Below are 21,449 nucleotides of genomic sequence, written 5' to 3' on the forward strand. Positions count from 1 at the left end.
GAGTTCTGTATTGAATAAGCATCGTCGTCATCATCTGTAAATGCTACAGCTTGATAACATCTTGGAATCACTTAAAGGAGTGGTATGATGTTTCTCATTATAACAAATTAGGGTGACCTGATTAAAATGACATTTCAGCATTTTTAAAAGTAGTAGGACTTGATGTCAAAACCAGCATTATGGAATCTTAGCACAATTAAATAAGCCATTGTAATTTCTACAGGTGATCTTCCACCATCCATCATGGAGGACAGCTATCATTGTGAGTAATTTAGAGAAATTTAGAGTTCTCATATCCCATCTCCTCCAAAGTCTAAATGGATTTCGTTGTTGTTCAGTCATTAAGTCATGTCTGACCCTTTGTGACCCCATGGACCATCGCACGCCAGGCCTTCCTGTCCTCTGCTGTCTCCTGGAGTTTACTCAAATTCATGTCCATTGCATCGGCGATGCTATCTAGCCATCTCATCCTCTGCCGTCCCCTTCTCCTTTTGCCTTCAGTCTTTCCCAGCATCAGGGTCTTTTCCAGTGAGTCCTCTCTTCGCATTAGGTGGCCAAAGTATTTGAGCTTCAGCTTCAGTATCTGTCCTTCCATTGAACAGTCACTAAATGGATAAAAGAGTCTAATTATGATGAAGAATAAGTATGAGTTTGCAAAAGGTTGTCACAAATGTTTCGGTAAACTAAAGTAGAGGAAATATTTTCAGAAGTGGTTTGCCATTGTTTTCTTTCTAGGGCTGAGAAAGAGGGACTGGCCCAAGGACATCCAGCTGGCTTCATGCCTAACGGAGTAGAATTCGTGGTCTCCCAGTTTCTAGCCTGATGCCTTAACCACTACACCAGACTGGCTCTCTAGGGCCCAAATAGGGAGCCCATTTTTGTTCTCATTGGTTTTTTAAAAGTCACAGTGACATGCAGGTGTCATTCCCATCCCAGAATCTATCTAGTAGAGCTTGGATTCTAATGGGTTAAGTAGAACACTTTATTTCATGGAGAGTCTTCCATTGGTAGAAGGTCAGGATATCTTCTTGATACAATTATTGTTGCCCTCTTTCTCAAATCTGCTTCTAAGGGTTGTAGAATCTCTAGAATAATATGAAAGGTGGTACAGGGGTCTGTAACTAGAAGGGGAAATCAAGAAGATAAATTTCCAGGACTGAAGCCTTCTCTGGATCAAATGTGCTTCTGCAAAAAGGGAGAATTCAGGACTTAATCTTGTATCTTTGTTCCAGATAAATGTAGCCAGTTAGTGTATAAAGTAATGTATTTTATAGGAATAGGTCTTAGAGATCTGTGATATTAGTCCAGTGGAGATGTCATTGATCTGTGAAATATTGTGTTGCATGTGATGCTAGACTTCCGCTCAGTTTTACAAGGGTAAGCCACAGGAGGGATGTGCAAAATGTTTTGACTTAAGAGGATTTTGCATATGAAAAAGTATGCACACCCTAAGCCCAATGCTCCCTCAAATCTTGCTACATTACCTCATTGTGGTGGTGGAATGTTCCTGGGAGGGATGAGTAAAGAATGACAGGAGTGTGTACCGACAGTATATATTCCCAGCAGGGACACCCAAGGGGCGAAGATCATGCCAATTGCCCAGCTAAAGCAAGCAGGCATCTATATTGACCAGCAGCAGTAATGGAATACGTTGGAGGCTGATGATCACTTAGTGACAACAGCAAAGACATCATTGCATACTGTGCAGGGGAAGGCAAAAGGACTCAACATTTTTGTTTGTGAGGGAGATGGGAAACATTTTGTTTATGTGTGCATTTAAATTAAAATACATCTCCTTTTCATCCTCATTTGCCCTGCCAGATCTAAATGAGAAAAAAAAATGTAAAACTGCATCTTTACATCAGCAGCTTAGAAAACTCTTTGGGCAGGAGAAATTTGCCTCAGGTGCTGTGGCTGTCATTGTTGATAGGTTCAGTCATAGCTGTACAAGAAAAGCTTCCAACTGAGTGAAACTGTTAACAAGAAGAGATTCATAGCTACTGCAAATAGAAGTTTACATTTAATTGGTGGTTCTGTCTGTTGAGATGATGCATTCTTTCCCCAACTGCTTTTCCTTGAGAGTCCTTGCATAATAACAATTCAAATGGTAAACGCTGTTCCCACACAGAAATTTAGAATTAATCCACAGGGAAAGTCTGTTGCGTTGTGTATAATTTGATAGGATTCAGCAGCTGCTGTGTTCCTTTCTGCTTGTGGTGAGGCAGTAGTTGCATGTTACAAGGACAATGAATATGTTCCATTGTTAACTGCAACTAGACAAGATTCTCTTCCTGGAGGTGGAAAAAGCAAACAATAAAATATGTCACATTATACATTTGTTCAAGCACTTCTGTTCTGAAACAACTCTGGGCTAGAAGATGGGACCGATTAAACGGCAAGGAACATGTTCAGATGCTATAAAGGCAACATTTTTGGTGAGGGGTGTCTTCATGCATTTGTCCCAAACCCATCTGTACTCCAGCAGGCTTTGAGGATTTTTCAGGCACTACCAACCCCCAAATGCTTTCATTTTGTACAGCGAAAGATGATAGCAGAATACGTTTGCATTTCTTTACTACTGTTTTCAGTATTGGGAAAAACTAAATCTGCGGCCATGTACTCTGACCTTCAGGGTATTTGCCCAGCTTTCGTCCCGAGCACTTGCATGTAGGATCCCATTAATGAATGCAAAGGCTTATTCTGAATTAAGTGTGTGTGTGAGATTGTAGCCCAAGTCATCCAAGTTGAATCAAACAGATGCTACAATGAAATCTATAGCAGGATACATTTGCTTTTGAAACTTCCCTTTTTTCCCCCCTGTAACCTCCAAACCAACCAACTGGTAGTAATTTTAGCCGCTGTCACTCTCATTTATATACAGTGAAAATGATCCTTTGAAAAGGAAGAAGGCATACGCAAGATAGGGAAGGTTACTGCCTAGCCCAGCCTGAAGGTCCTCAAGCTAGGCCTCTCTCCCTGGATACCCCTTCTCATATCCTGATCAGGGGGAGCCCTGCTTTCTAGGAAGTCCTTTGGTTTCAAGGAACATGCAAGGTAACCAAAAGCAGACAGTAACTCATCCTTGTGAGCACTCTGGTAAGTTGTTTTCAAGGACTTCTCCATAGGGGCGTAATTCTGGGGGATTGGCAGGAGTGGAAAAAAGGCCTGGATGTTTACTTCATGAATAAAACAACTCCAGAAAAGTTAACTAGATAAACTGAATGATCTTTTCCTTGCCCCTTCTTTGAAAAAAGTAATAATTCAAATTTAACAGATTATACATGCTCAGTTATTCATTGTAGCAAATCAATCAATAAAAGGCCATTTTGATTTTTCATTTTCCAGTTGAGTTGTTACTTGATTTTTCCTCTTTCTGAATGATTTCCAAGGCTAGGATTTTGCTGCTGTTAAATTTATTATTCATTATTTTATTTTTATTGTTTTGCATTTTTAATTTCAGTTATTTATTATGAGCTTCTAATACACTCAAAGTTCTTCAGGTTACATAATTAAAATAACTTTTTAGAAACGTTTTGAAGAAGGAAAAATAAAACTAAAGCAAAATAAAAATAACTAGGACAGGAAAATGGTACTATATAAATTCCTATATTCAATACACACACACACACACACACACTGTTGGAGGAAAATTCTGAGAGTGCCTTGGACTGCAAGAAGATCAAACCAGTCCATCCTCCAGGAAATAAAGCCAGACTGCTCACTTGAGGGAGTGATATTAAAGGCAAAACTGAAATACGTTGGCCACATAATGAGAAGACAGGACACCCTGGAGAAGATGCTGATGCTAGGGAGAGTGGAAGGCAAAAGGAAGAGGGGCCGACCAAGGGCAAGATGGATGGATGATATTCTAGAGGTGACGGACTCGTCCCTGGGGGAGCTGGGGGTGTTGACGACCGACAGGAAGCTCTGGCGTGGGCTGGTCCATGAAGTCACAAAGAGTCGGAAGCGACTAAATGAATAAACAACAATACACACACACACACACATATGCACATACGTACACATATATACACATACATCCTATATATATATTCTATATGTCTCCTATATGTGTCCTATGTATCTCCTATACAGGCTCTTACAATCAAGCTAAAAATAAAATTGTAGAAACTCCTGGGAGAAGAAGTTTTGCTTGACACTAAAGAGTTATAAACTAGGGTGTTTTTACATTCTAAAAGCAGGGCCTCACAACTGAGAGGCTTGTAGCGATCTGCCTCACTTCTCCTGATGGAGTGAAGTTGCCAGAGAAGATGCCAAATAATGTTTTACATCATTATTTAGGTGGATTTTAAAAGCTGGGAAGAAATATATTTGAAGAAGTGAAACTCTTTGCTTTTTATTTTGTTCTGTTCCACTCTAAAATGTGATTCCAGAGCTCTAGAGGTAGTTCACTTGGGTAGGCGAGATCTGATGCTTCTGGTCTTGCTCCTGTACATAGAGGAGTGTGAGACTGAGTCTGTCCCTTTCTGGCTAGGCTGTGGACAGGGAATCTGAATAGGGTTAGATCTCTCTGCAGGGAAGGAAATAATAAATGCAATGTCATGTTCCCGTTCCGATGTTTATGGTTCCTCGTAACGTTTCACATGTCATATCTGCAGTTGCGTGCCTGCCTGGCCACGCTGGTAAATTTCCTTTGTGCTGACTTGTGATCTTCTGGAATGTATGTTTGGGTTATCTCTGCTGTTCAAGGTTACTTTCTCAGGCCGATTCTAACGGTTGCTAGCATCTGGGGTGGGTGGTTGCTATGCTAGCCTGAGGGGAGGGTTCGCAACGGGAGCAAGGCTTTTTAAGTTTGTAATTGGCACGCTTTTGCTCATTCTCAGCTTTCTTCGTACTTTGCATACTATTCATTCAATAAATTAGTTTTCTCTAGTAATTACTGATGAGACTCCTTTTATTGGAATAGGCAATCATTACATAAAGCTGAGAATCTTTAATATCAGTCTGCTAGCATCCATCCAGTTTCCTGTGAGGAGTTTAATTAGCGATGACTGAAACTGCCCCAACCTCAACCACCGGCTCGGGGGAAAGTCAGCTCTCCAGAGGTGGGGAACAAGAGCCCATGGGACCGCGGAGAGAGGGGACTCTCACGCCAGGGTCGGATGACCTCTCCGAGGCAACGGATTCCAGTTGCGATACGGAGAAGGCAGTGAAGTCAGTGGTAGTCAAGAAGACGGAGGGACCCTTGTATGGGTCGCCACCAGCCCCAGCCAAGCCGGTGTATTCCTCGCTGTTTCCGACCGTGCAGATCACCAAAAGGACAAGAGCAGTGACACCTACGGAGATGGAGACGGAGAAATCCCAGCAGCTGGAGGCGAGGATGAAATCCATAGAGGATTTGTTGGCAAAGTTAACCTTTACCAGGGACACTCAGAAAAAGGAAAAGATGGGAGGTGAAGAAGGTAGTGACTCTCCTGACACCTCCGCGTCCCCAACCCCCCCTTCCCCCGTAGACAAACAGGGAAAGCAACGGAAATATTGGGGGGGAGGGCCCCCGCCGAGCAGGCCTCCAAAGAAAGCCTCCTTACCTTCCCCAAGTAGGGAGCAGAAGGAGAGAGGACGGAGCCGGGAGGGGGGGAGACGTGTGAAACTTCGACTGGCAGAGGCTCAAGAAATAGCGCCAGAGGGGCAGGAGGAAGAGCCACCACAGCCACGAAGGGCTAAGCACAAAAAGAGACACGATAGCCCAACCCGGGTCCGATATCGAGACTTTAATGTGAAGTTTAATGGGGATCCCACAAAGCTGTCATTTTTTTTGACGAATGCACACAGCTATATGGAAGAGTTTGGGAGCGTGTTTCGTTCTGAGCGGGCTAAGATTAATGCTGTCGCGACCCAACTAGAGGAGAGGGCAGCAGACTGGTTCGTGAGACTGGTTGACATGGACGCTTTGGAGTTGGATTGCTTTGATGATTTCATGTGGGCAATGAAAATGCATTTTGGTGATCCTCTAGCTGAGGAAAAAGCAAAGGTAGCCCTAAGGGAGTTGGTTCAAGGCTCCAGATCAGTCTCGGATTATGCGCTGGAGTTTCAAGCACTCTCCGGCAAAGTACAGGATTGGTCTGCCACCACCCTTGTAGAGATGTTCAAAGATGGACTAAGACCAGATATACTACGATGGGCGGTTGTACGGGACGACCCAGCAACGCTGTATGAGTGGATACAATTGGCTGCGAAGGTTGAGCAAGCCCAAGCTAAGTATACTCAAACTAAAAGAGGTCCCAAACAACAAGCGATGGGGAAACCTACAAGGCCAGCAGCTACTGCTAGCAAACCAGTGAGACGATCGTGGCAAGAAGAAAAAGAAAGCCGTTTTGCCAAAGGATTGTGCCTGCGGTGTGGTAAGGAGGGGCACCTGGCAGCTGCATGTCCCCGCAGGAAGCCAGAGGAACGGAGAGACAGATCGGGGGGGAAATCACCAGTGGCACCGAGGAAGCTGAAAGCGACAGTAGCAGAGCTGGTGGAGGATGCAGACTTGTTTTATGGTGGGCAAGACGAAAAAGAAGCCTCCCAACCGGCGGAAAACTCCAGCCACCTGCTCTAAAAAGCGCCAAAGAGCAGGTGGAAGAAGAGGGGCGCGATCATGTCTTGGTGAGTGGAAATTTCCCAACGTTAACTGTGAGACTTAAGCTCGGTTCCCCTACAAAAACTGTGGAACTATGGGCTATGATTGATTCTGGATGCTCACGTTCCTTAATGCATCCTGATGTAGTAGCTGCTTTGGAGTTACCCACCTTCCCGTTGAAACGTCCCATGATTTTCACCCAATTGGATGGATCTATATCGGGGGGAAAACCAGTCACCCAGTCTACAGCGTTAGTGGCTTTGCAACTGGGTAGCCACTGGGAAAAGTTGCCCTTTGTAGTTGCACCGGTGGGTGGTCCCTTGGTCATTCTGGGGATGCCTTGATTTGTTCAACAGAACCCTAGTATAAACTGGGTACACCGAACTGTTACTTTTGCAGATGGGTTCTATAAAGCCCCTCCTGGGGATGATGAGGAGGAGGATACCAATGTGGGGAGGGCAGCACTGTCAATGCTGCATACCCTCGCTGTACCATTGGAAGGGCTCCCGGACCAATACCAGGACTTTGCCGATGTGTTCGGGGAGAAGGAGGCAGATCGGCTGCCGCCTCATCGGAAAACTGACTGTGCCATTGAAATTCTTCCCAATGCCAAGTTGCCCAAACCAAGGGTATATGCAATGACCCCAAAGGAATTGGCTACTCTTCGTGAATTCATAGACAAAAACTTACAGCGGGGCTTCATAGAACCAGCCAATTCACCAGTGGGTGCTCCAGTACTCTTTAGATCAAAGAAAGACGGAACTTTAAGACTATGCACGGATTTCCGTGGGTTAAATGCAGTCTCCCTATTAAACAAATCTCCCCTCCCGGTCATCAAGGAAATGTTAGCCCACTTGGCGGGGGGGAAAATCTTCTCTAAATTGGACTTAAGGGAGGCGTATTATCGCATTCGCATTCGGGAGGGGGATGAATGGAAAACAGCTTTTAATTGTGCATTTGGGGCTTTTCAGTATAAAGTGTTACCGTTTGGATTGGCTGGGGCACCTGGGGTTTTTATGCAGTTGATAAATGAGGTCTTGCACGACCACTTGTTCAATGGGGTTTTGGTTTATTTAGATGATGTGTTAATATATTCAAAAACCATGAGGGAACATGTGCAATTGGTTAGGCAAGTGTTAACCAAATTGAGAAAGGCTGACTTGTATGCCAAGCTATCCAAATGTGCATTTCATCAAACACAAATTGATTATTTGGGGTATAGGATTTCAGATAAAGGCATTGAAATGGATCCTGCCAAAATTGAGGCTATTTTAGTATGGGAGCCCCCACGCACACGCAAACAGCTGCAATCGTTTCTCGGATTTGCGAATTTTTATCGTCCATTTTTGGAAAAATTTGCTGAGATTGCCTTACCCCTAACCGAATTACTCAAAACAAAGGGTGTGGGAGACACCCGCAAATCAAAGAATCCAGGGGCACTCCTAAAATGGACGCCTGCTTGTCAACAGGCGTTTGACCAACTCAAGCGACTGTTTACCTCTGAACCAATCTTGCAACACCCCGATCCTGACAAACCATTTGTGGTGCAAGTCGATGCCTCAGACTTTTCTATTGGTGCCCTCTTATTGCAAGGCAATGAGCAAGGACAATTAAAGCCTTGTGCTTATCTGTCACGTAAATTCTCTGAGACAGAGAGACACTGGCATGTTTGGGAGAAGGAGGCTTTTGCGGTGAAAGCCGCTTTGGAGAATTGGAGGCATCTATTGGAGGGGGCGGCACACCCTTTTGAAGTGTGGACTGATCATAAAAACTTGGAGTCCCTTACTGCCTCTCGTAAGCTCAGCCCTAAGCAAGTGCAATGGGCTCAGTACTTCAGCCGCTTTGATTTTAAACTCAGATTCATTCCGGGAAAGAAAAACTTTTTAGCTGATGCACTGTCGCGCCAACCCCAGGATTCAGGAACAGCCCCAGATGTGGTGGGAACCCTCTGGACAGATTCCCAAATGGCACTAGCAGCAGTCACTCGCAGTCAGACGCGAGCGCAGCAACCTGACACCCCTGCCGGTCCTAGAGCGATACATGTATCCGTTCCTGCAGATTTGCAACAAAGGTTTCTGGCAGAGTTGAAATCGGATACTTGGTTGCAAAACAATCAGAGCGCGGTTACTTTGAAGCAAGGTTTGGCATGGAAAGATGATCGCCTCTATGTGCCTGTAACCTTGCGCAAAACCGTGCTATTCAGGTCTCATGACGATAAAACAGCTGGGCATTTTGGCTTTACAAAAACTATTCATCTAGTGCGTCGACAGTTCTGGTGGCCAACCCTCCGGCGAGATGTAAAAGCCTATGTCAAGTCTTGCCCTGTCTGTGCTACTGCAAAATGAAAAGGGGGGAAACCCCAGGGCTTTGTGCAGCCAGTGGCCAATCCCTCCCACCCCTGGGAGGAAATCTCTATGGATTTTATTGTGGATCTACCTCCTAGCCAGAGAAAGACTGTCATTTGGGTTGTTAAGGATTTTTTCTCGAAGCAAGCTCATTTCGTCCCTTGTGCGTCTCTACCATCTGCACAACAGCTGGCACGCCTCTTTCTAGTTCACGTGTACAGATTACACGGTAGCCCCGCCCGCTTGGTGACCGACAGAGGAACACAATTTACTTCACGCTTTTGGCGGGAATTTATGAAACTATTGGGCACTAAACAGGCGCTATCCACGGCTTTTCGTCCCCAAACAGATGGGAATACTGAGGCGGTTAATGCCACGTTGGAGCAATATTTACGTGCTTTTGTTAATTATCAACAAGACAACTGGGTAGACCTCCTGCCATTTGCTGAAGTTGCTTACAATAATGCTGTGCATCAAAGTACTGGGGCGGTGCCCTTTCGTACTGTATTTGGCCATGACTTTGTCCCTATTCCTGAATTGCCTCCACCGTCTACTTCGCCCACCTCCCCGACCGATTGGGCCTCACAACTGGCAGATTCCTGGCCAAAACTACAGCAAGCTTTAGCCGATGCTCAAGCCACTTATCAACGACATGCCAACGAAAAAAGGGCACCACAACCTCTTTTTCAAATAGGGGATAGAGTATACCTTTCCACCAAATACATCAAATCCCCTCAACCATCCAAAAAACTGGCGCCCAAGTTCATAGGTCCATTTCCTATTGTTGCTCAGATTAATCCTGTTACCTTTAAGTTGGACTTACCTCACAATCTCAAGCGCTTACACCCTGTTTTTCATTGCAGTTTGCTTAAACCATTCGTGGAGTCTACCCATTGGCATCCTGAGCCGCCTGCACCTCCCCCCATAATGATTGATGGTCAACAACATTTCGAAGTCAAGGAAATACTAGACTCTAGACGTTTCCATTCCACTCTGCAATATCTGATTCGCTGGAAGCATTTCTCTCATCCAGAGTGGGTCCCTGCACAACATGTGCGCTCTCCCCACTTGGTTGCTCAGTTTCATGCTGCTTACCCTGATAAACCTGCGCCTTAACAATTAAGTTTTTTTTCTTTGTGGGGGGGCGGTATGTCATGTTCCCGTTCCGATGTTTATGGTTCCTCGTAACGTTTCACATGTCATATCTGCAGTTGCGTGCCTGCCTGGCCACGCTGGTAAATTTCCTTTGTGCTGACTTGTGATCTTCTGGAATGTATGTTTGGGTTATCTCTGCTGTTCAAGGTTACTTTCTCAGGCCGATTCTAACGGTTGCTAGCATCTGGGGTGGGTGGTTGCTATGCTAGCCTGAGGGGAGGGTTCGCAACGGGAGCAAGGCTTTTTAAGTTTGTAATTGGCACGCTTTTGCTCATTCTCAGCTTTCTTCGTACTTTGCATACTATTCATTCAATAAATTAGTTTTCTCTAGTAATTACTGATGAGACTCCTTTTATTGGAATAGGCAATCATTACATGCAATAGTAAAGTCTCTGAGCTGGGCTTGACCCTTGGTTGACCTCAGACAGGTCTATGCAGTTTTCCCAGCAACAATAGGGAAGTGATTTCCCACTGACGTCTTCCAGGATACTTTTTCTGGATTCCCAGGCTAGCCTACCAAGTAGGGGTCAACCTGTTTAGCTTCCTAGCTGAAAAGTTTGCTGGATGGTACCACCTGCTGAAATACTGAATGCAGTTCACTGATAAAATGCAGTACCATTGCTTAGTTTTCAGCAGAAAATTTGCTAAGTAGCTATACAGTGTGGCTAATGCAATGGATTTTACATATGTGGACTGCATTGGCATATTGCCTTTCTATATGGGCAGTTCTGGGGTGTTGGGGAGGGGCTAGACATTTTCAGTCATCAATATGTTCGGGCCAGATAGAAAAATTATAGTGGCTGCTCCTGTCTCTAGCCCCCCACTCCATTATAGATTCTTACTTAAGAAATCATTTTTTATTTTTTTCCCCATGGCTCAAGTGGATTCTGAAGTGATCAGATTGATAATTGCCATGTCTTGGAAGATGTTGGCTCAGTGATGTACTTTTTATGATGCAATAAATAGTGATCTCTTCTTTGGGTGAGTGCTGAGACCACTGGGCCAAAAGACATTGTAACTGTCCTATAAATCAAATAGCATTTGCTTAATCGAGTTGCACTTTGTGGTAATCCTTTTCAGAAGTTTATTTCCTAAATAACTTCTTTACTGTATAGAGGAGCAGCTATATTGATTTAGTGCATTGATTAACATGGTTTATATCACATCTATGTATGTATACTCGGAGGTAGTCTCATTGAGATAAGCGGGTCCTACTTCCAGGTAAATGATTTATAAGATTGACGTTTTACCCACTTTTTCCTTTTCTTCAGAAGAAGGATGGAAGTCTGTGCCCAAGAGAAAAGTATAAAGTAGCTACATGCAGTTTTCAGAATAATTGCTGATTTAATGATACAGAATTCTTCAAGGAGCCTCCAGCAGAATGAAAAGAATTAAATGTGATGAAATTATTTTTGATGAAACTGAATTGAGGGACTGCTGGAAGGCGTATTTTAGAGATTTGTACAGGAATAATAGTGATATGTTTACATGTTAGTGTGCAAGAAAAAAAATGACCCAAAAAAAATCATGTCATAATGCTATGGGAAGGCAGAAAAGTTGTAAGGTTGCGGGTCTAGACCGTGTGACTGGAGAAATCATAAGATATGGATATATTTTGCTTAAGCACTGGCTTTATAATTTGTCAAACCTGTCTCTGAAGACTATGCATGTGCCCAAAGATTGGAAGAGTGCAATTATTATTCCCCTATATAAAAGGAAAGGTGGCAAGAGTGAGTACCAAACTACAGGGAGTTTAGTTTGTTAAGTGTGCAAAGTGTTTGGCAGAATTCTGATAGAAACTACAGGTGACAATGAGCAAAATACGGGAAATACTTTGTAGCTTTATGCTGAGCATGAGGTGTGCAGACCGGATTTTCACTTTTCAGTAGCTCATTGAGAAATGTACATGAGGAAAGGAGTTTTTTGTATGTTTGTTGATTTACAAAAAGCATAAAGTGAAGAGGCCTGAATTATGGAATGCTTTGCATGATTATGGAGTTGAAGGATGGTCGCTGAAGGTAAGTTAAGCATGTGTGAGAATAAATGAAGAACCCACTGAAGAGAATAAATGGAGTGTTTAGCAAGTGTTTCAGCACTGAGCAGAGAGTAGGGCAAGGATGTGTGATGTCCTTGGTAATTTAACATGTTTATGGATAAGTATATAAATGTATATGTACATGTATATAAGTATATATAAATCATAAATCCATAGCCCAGTTTGGTCTAGTGGTGAAGGCACCAGACTAGAAACCAGGAGATTGTGAGTTCTAGTCTTGCCTTAGGCATGGAAACTGGCTGGGCGACCTCGGGCCAGTCCCCCTCTCTCAGCCCAACCCACCTCACAGGGTTGTGGTTGTGGGGAAAATAGGAGGAGGAAGGAGTGTTAGGTATGTTCGCCGCCTTGAGTTATTTATAAAAATAATAAAGGCGGGATAAAAAAATCTTTTAAAAAAGTATACAAGGAATACTTGTGGTGATGCTAGAGGTGTGTTAATTGCAGACCATAATTATATGTGTACTTTTGAATGCAGATGATGTCTTGTTGGCTGAAAAATTGAATGCTTTACAAGGAATGCTTGATAGATTATACGATGCAAGGAGTGTAAACCTGCACAGTAACGTATCAAAGACCAAGGTAATTGGGTTTTACAGGAAAAAAATTAGAGAGTGATTGGAAGTTATACATAAATGTCGAAAAGCTAGAGCAAGCAGATGAATTTGTGACTATGGTAGAATGATGACTAAGGATGGGAAAACTGAGAAATTTGAAGATGTGCAAATGCTGATAAAAAAAGGTGGTGACTAGTATGAGGGCCATTGCAAAGGATGTTTGTTTGTCAGAAGCAGCGAAAATGCTGGTGTGTAAGAGACTGCTTTTGCCTTCTTTGCTATACAGAAGTGAGAGTTGGTATATAAAGAAAAACAGAAGGGTGTGGTGAGAAGTGTATGTGTTAAAAGCAAGAAGAGAGAGGGCCAAGAAAGAACAGGTGCCGAATGAATAAGGACGGGAACCGAAAGTGAGCAACCAGTACGAGCAAGGTACCTTGAGGTGGTTTGGTCATTTAGGGAGAATGAATGAGGATCAAATCTCAGAACAAATTATGAAGAAAGAGGAAGTGATATGAGAAGAAGAGGAAGACCAAGAAAGCTGTGGTTGGATGGAGTTGGTGAGAGAAAGGTGGGAAGCTTAAAGAACAAAAGACAATATATGAATATAGTGAAAAGAAAGGTTAATAAGAACTACCTTAAAAAGGTCCTCTTGACCTCTGAGAAAGAACAAACATAACTTTGTCCATTATTCAGCATGCATAATTTTAAAAACACAAGTTCTTTAAACTCATTACTTTTTCTCTGATGCAGATTTCAAAAGATTAAAATAGCTGAAATAGCATGATGGGTCTAGTTGTAATATAATGCAATATTAATATTTAAAAATGCTTTTATTTGCTGTCGTAGAATGTACCTCTACTTTAAGGTATACATGGGGCACAATTTATTTTTTGTAGCCCACCGTGTATCTTGAATTTCAATTTTCCTTGACACTGGAATGTTCATGTTACAGAAAATTTCTCATTTTACCAACTCTGGAAGGGGCATGTGGATAACTTTGTTCAGTACTCTGGTTTGAAAAGTTAAACCACATAATCCAAAATATGCTTCAGTACATGAAGTTTAATTACTGGTATATTCTGCTTTGAGAATTACCTTCCTAAAGAGAGTTTATGAGTTAATCTGTCATGCACAATATCTGGTAATATCTGAATGCATCCATCCTGTATTTTATTAAAGTTCCAGGTAGCAAATTGTCTTGGAATTGGAAAATCAAATGTGAATTAATTTTATATGCAGTCTGCATTAAATAAAACCCACTGTCTTGTTAAGAGACGGGGATGAAATATTCTTTTTAATGGAAAAGACAGTTTTTAGTATATGCATGACACTCATGCTCTTTAGCAGTTTCACGACATGGAAAATCTAGGTCTCTGCTTTGAGTTTGTAATGCTAGGAGCCAATCAAACAATTGCCTTATAGCAGGCCAGTTTGTGAGAAGAAACTACTGGTATTAGGAAATTGCTGCCTGAGATAGTCCATCCATTGGCCTTTTATGGTTCTAACAGGAGGTTCTTTAGTGAAGACTTGTCCTGGCCCTTTTTTCTCCTGAAATAATGGTAGGCTGTAACCTATCTAGAGATTTTTTGTCAGGTTATAGTTCTTTAATATCAAGATAAAGCAATGCAGATAGTCCTTGGGTTATGACCGCTCATTCAGGGACCGTTACGAGTTATGACTGCACTGAACAAGGGGGACTTAACTGTCATGAGTACTGATGATAAGCAGGAGGGGGCACCCATCCAGGGGGAAAAACGCATGTGTAGTTTAGAGGCTTTGAGCTTTCCTTCGAAGAAACCCAGAGCGACCCGCCTTGATTCTTGGGTTTATCTGTGAATGTTTCCCACGGCCTTTCAGTTTGGCAGGATTTTCTGTCTAGTAGAGTAGGACAGTAAATCACTAGAGACTTAAGCTACTGTCTCAGCATGGGTTTTCACTCTAAGATAGGACACTTACAACTGGTCCATGACGTTGTGGCTATCACAGCATCCCCAAGGTCATGTGATCATGATTTGAGTGCTTGGCAACCAACTCACACTTACAAAGGTTGTCCCATGGTCACTTGATCACCATTTGTGATCTTCCCTGCCAGCTTCCCACAAGCACAGTCAGTGGAGAAGCCAGCAGGAGGTTGCAAGTTGCTCCTGGTACTTTTTCTCCCAGGGGCCCCCTGGTAGCAGGGCAAGGGCACTTGTGCCAGGTAGTAGCACCCACCTCTCCCGTACCCGGACTGTACTGCAGCACCCCCTGCTGGCTGCACACATGCCGCGCTGTAGCACCCCCCACCTGCCCGAACTCACACTGGGCTGCAGCGCTCACCCTCTAGCCCAGCCACTGCTGCATAGCACCCACACACACACCTGGCTGCACTCACACTGCAGCATCCCCCCTGCCTGCCAGCACTCCACACATCATTCACCCCCCACTGGCCTGTAAGCTGCCTAAGGAAAGGCTTGTCGTGACCAGGACTTGCAACTTCCTGCCAAGTTCCCCATTGACTTTGCTTGTTGGAAGCCAGCAGGAAGTCACAAGTCACGGTCATGTGAGGTCCTCACTTAACAACCTGCAATCCTTGCTTAATGACAGCAATGGGAGAGTAGAGTGTGGATGGTGTGCACTCGTATGTATGTATGTATGTATGTGTGTATGTATGTATGTATGTATTTTTGGTAAGTTGTAGGTTGGTGTGAGAGGCATGTTAGTTTGTTGGGGGCTCCAGAGCCTACCTGGATTCTTTGTGTGCACCTTGGTTGCACTGGATTGCAACCTTGGGTGCATTGGATTGCCCAGGTTGAGGCCTAGGCTGGATCAGCTGGACCATGGGGCTCAGATTCCCTCTTGGGCTGTTAGCTGTGAGGGGAGAGAGCCACACATGTTGTTGGCTTCCACAAGTGGCTATCAGCGGTGGGAGCTGTGCCGGGGTTGAGCTGGAGAAGGCTCACTGAACTGTGTTTGCCAGTGATGTTTTTTGGCAGTGACACTGCCAGAGGCAGGGGAGACATGGTGCTGGGTGCTGGATGATCTCTCCTGGTGTAGCAGCGACGACCCTCATCTGACGATGCTGGCTGGGGAATCCTAGGAGTTGAAGTCGATACATCTTACAGTTTCTCAGGTTGAGAAACACTGAAACAGAGAAATGCTATTGCTGATGTTAACATTTATTGGATTAGTATAGAGGGAAATACTCTGCTTTGGGGCACAACTGAAACATTCACAACTTCTCAGCCAAAATAAGTGCTTAATTTTGAATGATAATCAGTTTTTGCTTCTCTGAAGAGGTTGCATCCTAAAAAGCCTAGGATTCTGATCGACAAGTCTGAAAACATTGGGTGAGTTTTCCTACAGTCCTTAATGAAAGAAAATTTTAAACGTAAGTTTAAGAATTTTTAAAAAATTGATATAAACAGCAAAAAACTAAGTAAGACTTTGATCCTAGGAAGTTATAAATGGATTAGGGGTCCAGATAAATTTGGAATAAGATTTTGGAATTAATTATAAAGAATCCTTCCTGTGGGAAACAGATTTGTTTGGACTTTTGCAAGACAAAATAAAGATAAGTAATTTTAAAAATTGGACACTAGAGGGAACTAAAGTTTTTAGTTAAAGGAGAAAAATACACAAGCCTGATTAACAGCTTTAATCCCAATTAACTGGGATGTATAAAATGATACAAAATATTTTAACATTGAAAATACTGAAGGACACTTTTGAAAAATGAAATCAGAAGTTAGTATCAACAGTAATGTAATGTTTGCTTCTATGAATGGACTGTGTCCAAAGGATGTTATGGAAGAACTGGCAGATGAGGAACAAATTTTTTTTGACAAGACAGAGATGGCATCAAAAGTGAATCTCCGAATAACAGACTACAAGAATGACATGGAAAAGTATGTCTCGCTGGACATACAAAAGAAACCAGTTGATGTTTTAGAAATTAAAAGGAAATAAAAATAATAAACCAAGAGAGTGACCTGAATAATTTTTTATGTTGCTTTTAAAAAAGAGGCTTGTTAAAGTTTTGAAAAATCTTGTGAGAAGGGACAAAGAAGAAATAAAAAGAAGTCAAACTCTACAATGTTATTTGAATGGATTAAAGATTGAGACTGTTAGTAAAAGGGAGAAATAGAAAGTTGTTTTATTTGATCAAGGTTAAAATAAGATATGTCGTTACTTCTGACTACCCTTAACGGAGTTTCTGCCGAAACCAGGATTGAAAAGACGATGCTTTATGGATTTGTCTATAGATAATAGATGGGATATGGGATGAAGAGATCGTTGGTTGTAAACTAAGAGGGGGGGAAGACTTACAAAAATGGTTTATACTTGTGATAAAGGTTGGAAGTCATTTCTTTATATATTTCTTTTCTATCTCTTTATTATATTCTTACCCTTCCTTCTATAGTTTTTCTTCTCCTTTGCACCTTTCATTCTTTCTATTCTTCTTTCTTTTTTAGTTTGTATTAGATTTTACTATTGTGATTAAAATCCTTAATAAAAATTGCATGTGTGTGTGTGTGTGTATTTTTCAGTGTGTGTATTTTTGTTTATATATCCTATGGATTTAGATTAGTTAATAGTAGTTTTATTGTTTATTTCCTCCCTTAAGGAGGATTTGTTCTAGAAATAGAAGAAGCAGGGTCTGAAGAAGCCTCCCCTTACTAAGACAGTAAGTTTTTGGCTAAATGCTGATAGGGACAATTTTATTGGTCCAGGAGTATGCAATGTCTTCAACTGCATTTATATTATAACCTTATTGTATCCTCATTAGTGGAAGGAAAGGTCAATCTAGTTACTCCAGAAGCAGGGATAATGGATCCCTGCAGAGTAGGGAATAGGCAGCTATTTTGACCCTAAGGGTTAGATACATTCACAGATGCATTCCCATTAACATGCACACATGTATACGGATGCAAAGTGTTCCCCACCCAGACGTAGGCTGACCATACGTACCATTTTGAATGACAGGCCTGTTTTTTTAACATTTCCTGACTGTCCCATCGTTTTAATATAAATGTCAATTTTGTCCCGTTTTTTAAAAAACATTGAAGCCGTTATTGTTAGAATGCAGTCTGAGCTTTGCAGCAACGGCGGGAAAAGTGCTGAGCTCTGCAGCCACGGCAGAACAGTTGCAACAAAACTCAGCTTGACAGTTGGGAAGAGCGCCAGAAAGAAAGCAAGCCCATTGGTGGCTATCTCCAAACAGCGCGAAGAAAAAAGAATAAAAGGACGGAAAAAGGGGTTGTCGGCAACCGTTCTTCAGGCTCAACTTCCAGACCTCGCCTCTTGACTCCAGTCAAATCCAGAACCGGATTCCAGCCTTGCACAGCCGGACCACCAGACAAGCCTGCCTTCCTGCGCCTTCTCTGCCCACTGCTGCTTCCAGTCCTGCCCTGCTGAACCAGCCGGCCGCCCAAATCTGCCTTCCTGCGCCTCCTCCAATCACTGCCACTGCCTCCAAGGGCTACGGGGCTGGAGCTCCGTGCCTGAAACTGCTGGCTTCCATGCCGGTCCTAGTGCCTGCCTTGTACCTAGCGTGGACTGGACTCAAGCCTTGCCTTGTACCTAGCATGGACTGGACTTATATTTTTTTATAGCTTGAAGTCTACCCTTGCAATGCCAAAGACAAAGAAGTGAATCTGCAGTTTTAATGACGATCTCCAGGAGGAATTCAAATTTATTAAACTGGACAAACTGTGCAGTGATGGAACAAAAGTGTGATGCCAACATTGTAATATCCATTTTCCCATTGCTCATGGAGGTAGAAGTGACATCAACGTTTATGTAGCCAGAAACATAAGGATGCTGAAAAGACTCTGGCTTCAGTTAAAAACATCAGTTTGTTTATGAGACACGATGGTGATAGGGAAAGCAATAAAATACAGTCCCCCTATACATCTACCTAAATTTTTGTATGAGTTCTGTCACTGAAGAATAATTGTTAGCTCAATATTCATGTAATAAAACTTTTTAATGAAAACAAAAATCTTTTTATATAAACAGTAATCTGTTTAAGGACCAGCAAATGGATCTTAAAAACTCTTTAAAACGTTTTTTATCGTCTTTTTCATGAATATGGAATATTACGTAAGTTTAACCCTGTCCTGTTTTGCCATCCCAATGTCCCGCTTTTGTCTCAAGGAAATATGGTCAGCCTACCCAGAGGGTATGAAGAGGGAACATTAAAACCTATCTCCACCCCTCCTGATTTACCAGTGGTGCAGTGGTTCCTGGTTTTCTCCAGAACTAGGACCCATGGACCCCATCAGAAGGTCAGAGCTCCAGCTTCTCTTCTGAGAGGGCTCTGCAGCTGTTGAGGCTCCCAGAAACAAGACCTTTCAAGAAACAGACAGTGGCTGCAAGCTTGGCTACACCCTGGAAGGGTGCAGGCAAGTGCAGAAAAGCAGAGAGAGTTCGGATCCTGGAAGGCTGTAGATTGCTCATTCTTACCCCAGGTTCTTGCACAGGTCTGGTATTGCCTTTCCAGATGAGAGAAACTCCAGTTTCAAGCTAGATGTTCCTCTGCTGAATGCAAATGTGCTTTAATACTTGAAATGATTGGAGAAAGCAAATGGACTTGATCATTGCACGCTTAATGATCAGGACAGCTTTGTCTGATCGTTTTGCTGCATACTACTACTCTGTATAATATCCATTTCATCAGACTGTAGAGTGGAATAACAAGGAATTAAATTCGCCTTTTGAATTGTGCCAGCTATACTGAGCAGCTGGATACTTCTTTCACTGGGCTTGTTTTGCAAAACTTCTATCTATGGCCTTGCTGATCCATTTTTGTTGTTCTCACATGATCCTTCTTTTGTGACAGTGTGACATTTTCTTAATAAGTGTTTAGGAAGTGATAATAGTTCTGAGTCATGGCTGAGTGTGCCTAGTTGTTGGATTTAGTTTTCCCACAGTGAGACTTTATGGCCTGATACACTGAAATATGAGACTGCTTACAGTTTCCATGCTGAGGAACAAAAGAATAATGGACCGCAAAACACATTTCACTGCTATTAGCTTTTCAAGCAGATTGAGCTATTCGCTAGGAGAAAAAGTGTGCTTGGGCAATTACGTTTGCATTTGATCTTTGCCCGCATGCTGTTTCCAAAAATAAGATAGTTGTTTTCTTTGTTTTTCTTTCCTCTCCCCTACCTCCTTTGACCTGAGACAAAGAAATATATTGCATTAACTGGGGGAAGTTATCAGCTAAGACTAAAGTAGAGATGAAGATTAACTGTATTGTCAAAACATAAAAATAGTTCATAATATGGGGAAAGCTGGCCAGACATGTTCCATCGTGCACTGATGTTGAACTGGGCATCACTGGCAAAACAGATCATAGCACTAGAATAGAAAAGAGCTGTCAGTGATGCTGACTACTTGGACCTGTCCACCTGGAAGTGTGTTCTTGAAGGAATCATCAGTACCGATCTGTATTTTTCTGAACATCTTTCTTACATAGAGAATTGTTATAAAACCATTGTTAATCTTTTTTTCTACCAAAGTGGCCACTGCAGTAACTGTGATGAAAACGGGTCTTGTTGATTGAAAGTGTTCTGTGGGACGTGCGTGTGTGTCAGCGGGCATCATACATTTTTCAGCAGAAGACAGCTTGGCAAGTTTTACTTCCAGTGCTGTGGGTTCCTGAGAGGTTGAGTCTTTCAGATTTTCCATTGATGGAAAGCCCTATAGGAATGAAGAGCAGCCACAGTAATGGTTACTGTTGAGGAAGTGCAAACCCTGAATTCCACTTTCCTTGGGAGATGGTCTTTGTTTATATAGACGGCCCTGAACAGACCAATTATGGCTTTTACCCAGTTCCGCCCCCCCCCCAACCTTTCTGATTTTGAACTTTTATGTACAAGTAAGAAACTCTGACGCTTTCAAAATCTTCATAATTGATCTTGTGACTTTTGATGATCTTTTAATCTTAATCTTCAGTTTAGTAATGTTGCAAAAAAGTAAATAAAATCTCAAAATAACATCTGATGCTAGCAAGGGAATGTAACTTTCTAGATTCACATATAATGGCTGACTTGCCATAATTCAGGAGTGGAATGGAGGATTGGTGTCGATGTAACACCATTAACATGTCCACAGAAGTGAAATTGTTGGGCTGAGAAGGAAGGACAGTCCAGTTGAAGAGAATTTATCTAGCAAGACCAAGAAAGAATTCTCTTCATGAAAATCAACTATGCTATATAGTTGTTTTCCAAGGCACAACTTTTAATTAGATATTGTTTCCTTCATAAAAGTGAACTATCATCAATTTTTATCTTTAAAATGCATTTCACTTAAAAAAAACTTTTCTTCCCAGTTCTTTATCTTATATTGATGTACTTGCAATACACTTGGTGATAGTCAAGACTATAAAACTGTAACATACTGCCTGAATATTAACAGCAACGTATTTATGAAGCTAGAATACATTTAGAGTACAGAAGGAACACTTCATTACATTTTGATGTGTTTACCATGGCTTCATCCCTTTCCTCTTTTTTCCCTCCCTCCAGGAATTCCAGAAAGGAACTTAATGACATACGATTTGAGTTTACTCCAGGCAGAGGTAAGACTTTTAATTGAAATTATGCTTTTATGACTCTAAATGGAATTTCAGAAATTGATTTCTGTTTTATTGGTTTAATATAAACTAGCTCTGTGAAATCACTTGTACCAACTAGATGTTCTATACTATCCTACTTAACCAAAACAAGCCTAGTGCCAAGTATGCATAATTTTAGTGGCATAGTTAT

At 42.3% G+C, this 21,449-nt stretch overlaps 1 protein-coding gene across 2 annotated transcripts in view; it reads left to right on the forward strand.

Moving 5' to 3' along the window:
* The window catches only part of STK39 (serine/threonine kinase 39), a 381,542-nt gene that overhangs the window by 99,759 nt on the left and 260,334 nt on the right, over positions 1–21,449 (forward strand). The window contains exon 15 of one of the 2 annotated variants that reach the window (XM_063318226.1): positions 21,210–21,262. The exons of the other annotated variant lie outside the window; for it this stretch is intronic. Within the exon in view, the coding sequence (XP_063174296.1) occupies positions 21,210–21,262 (53 nt within the window). The remainder of the gene's footprint in view (positions 1–21,209; positions 21,263–21,449) is intronic. 2 annotated transcript variants of the gene reach the window in all.

This window comes from Candoia aspera, chromosome 1 (assembly GCF_035149785.1).
Source record: "Candoia aspera isolate rCanAsp1 chromosome 1, rCanAsp1.hap2, whole genome shotgun sequence".
NCBI lineage: Eukaryota > Metazoa > Chordata > Lepidosauria > Squamata > Boidae > Candoia > Candoia aspera.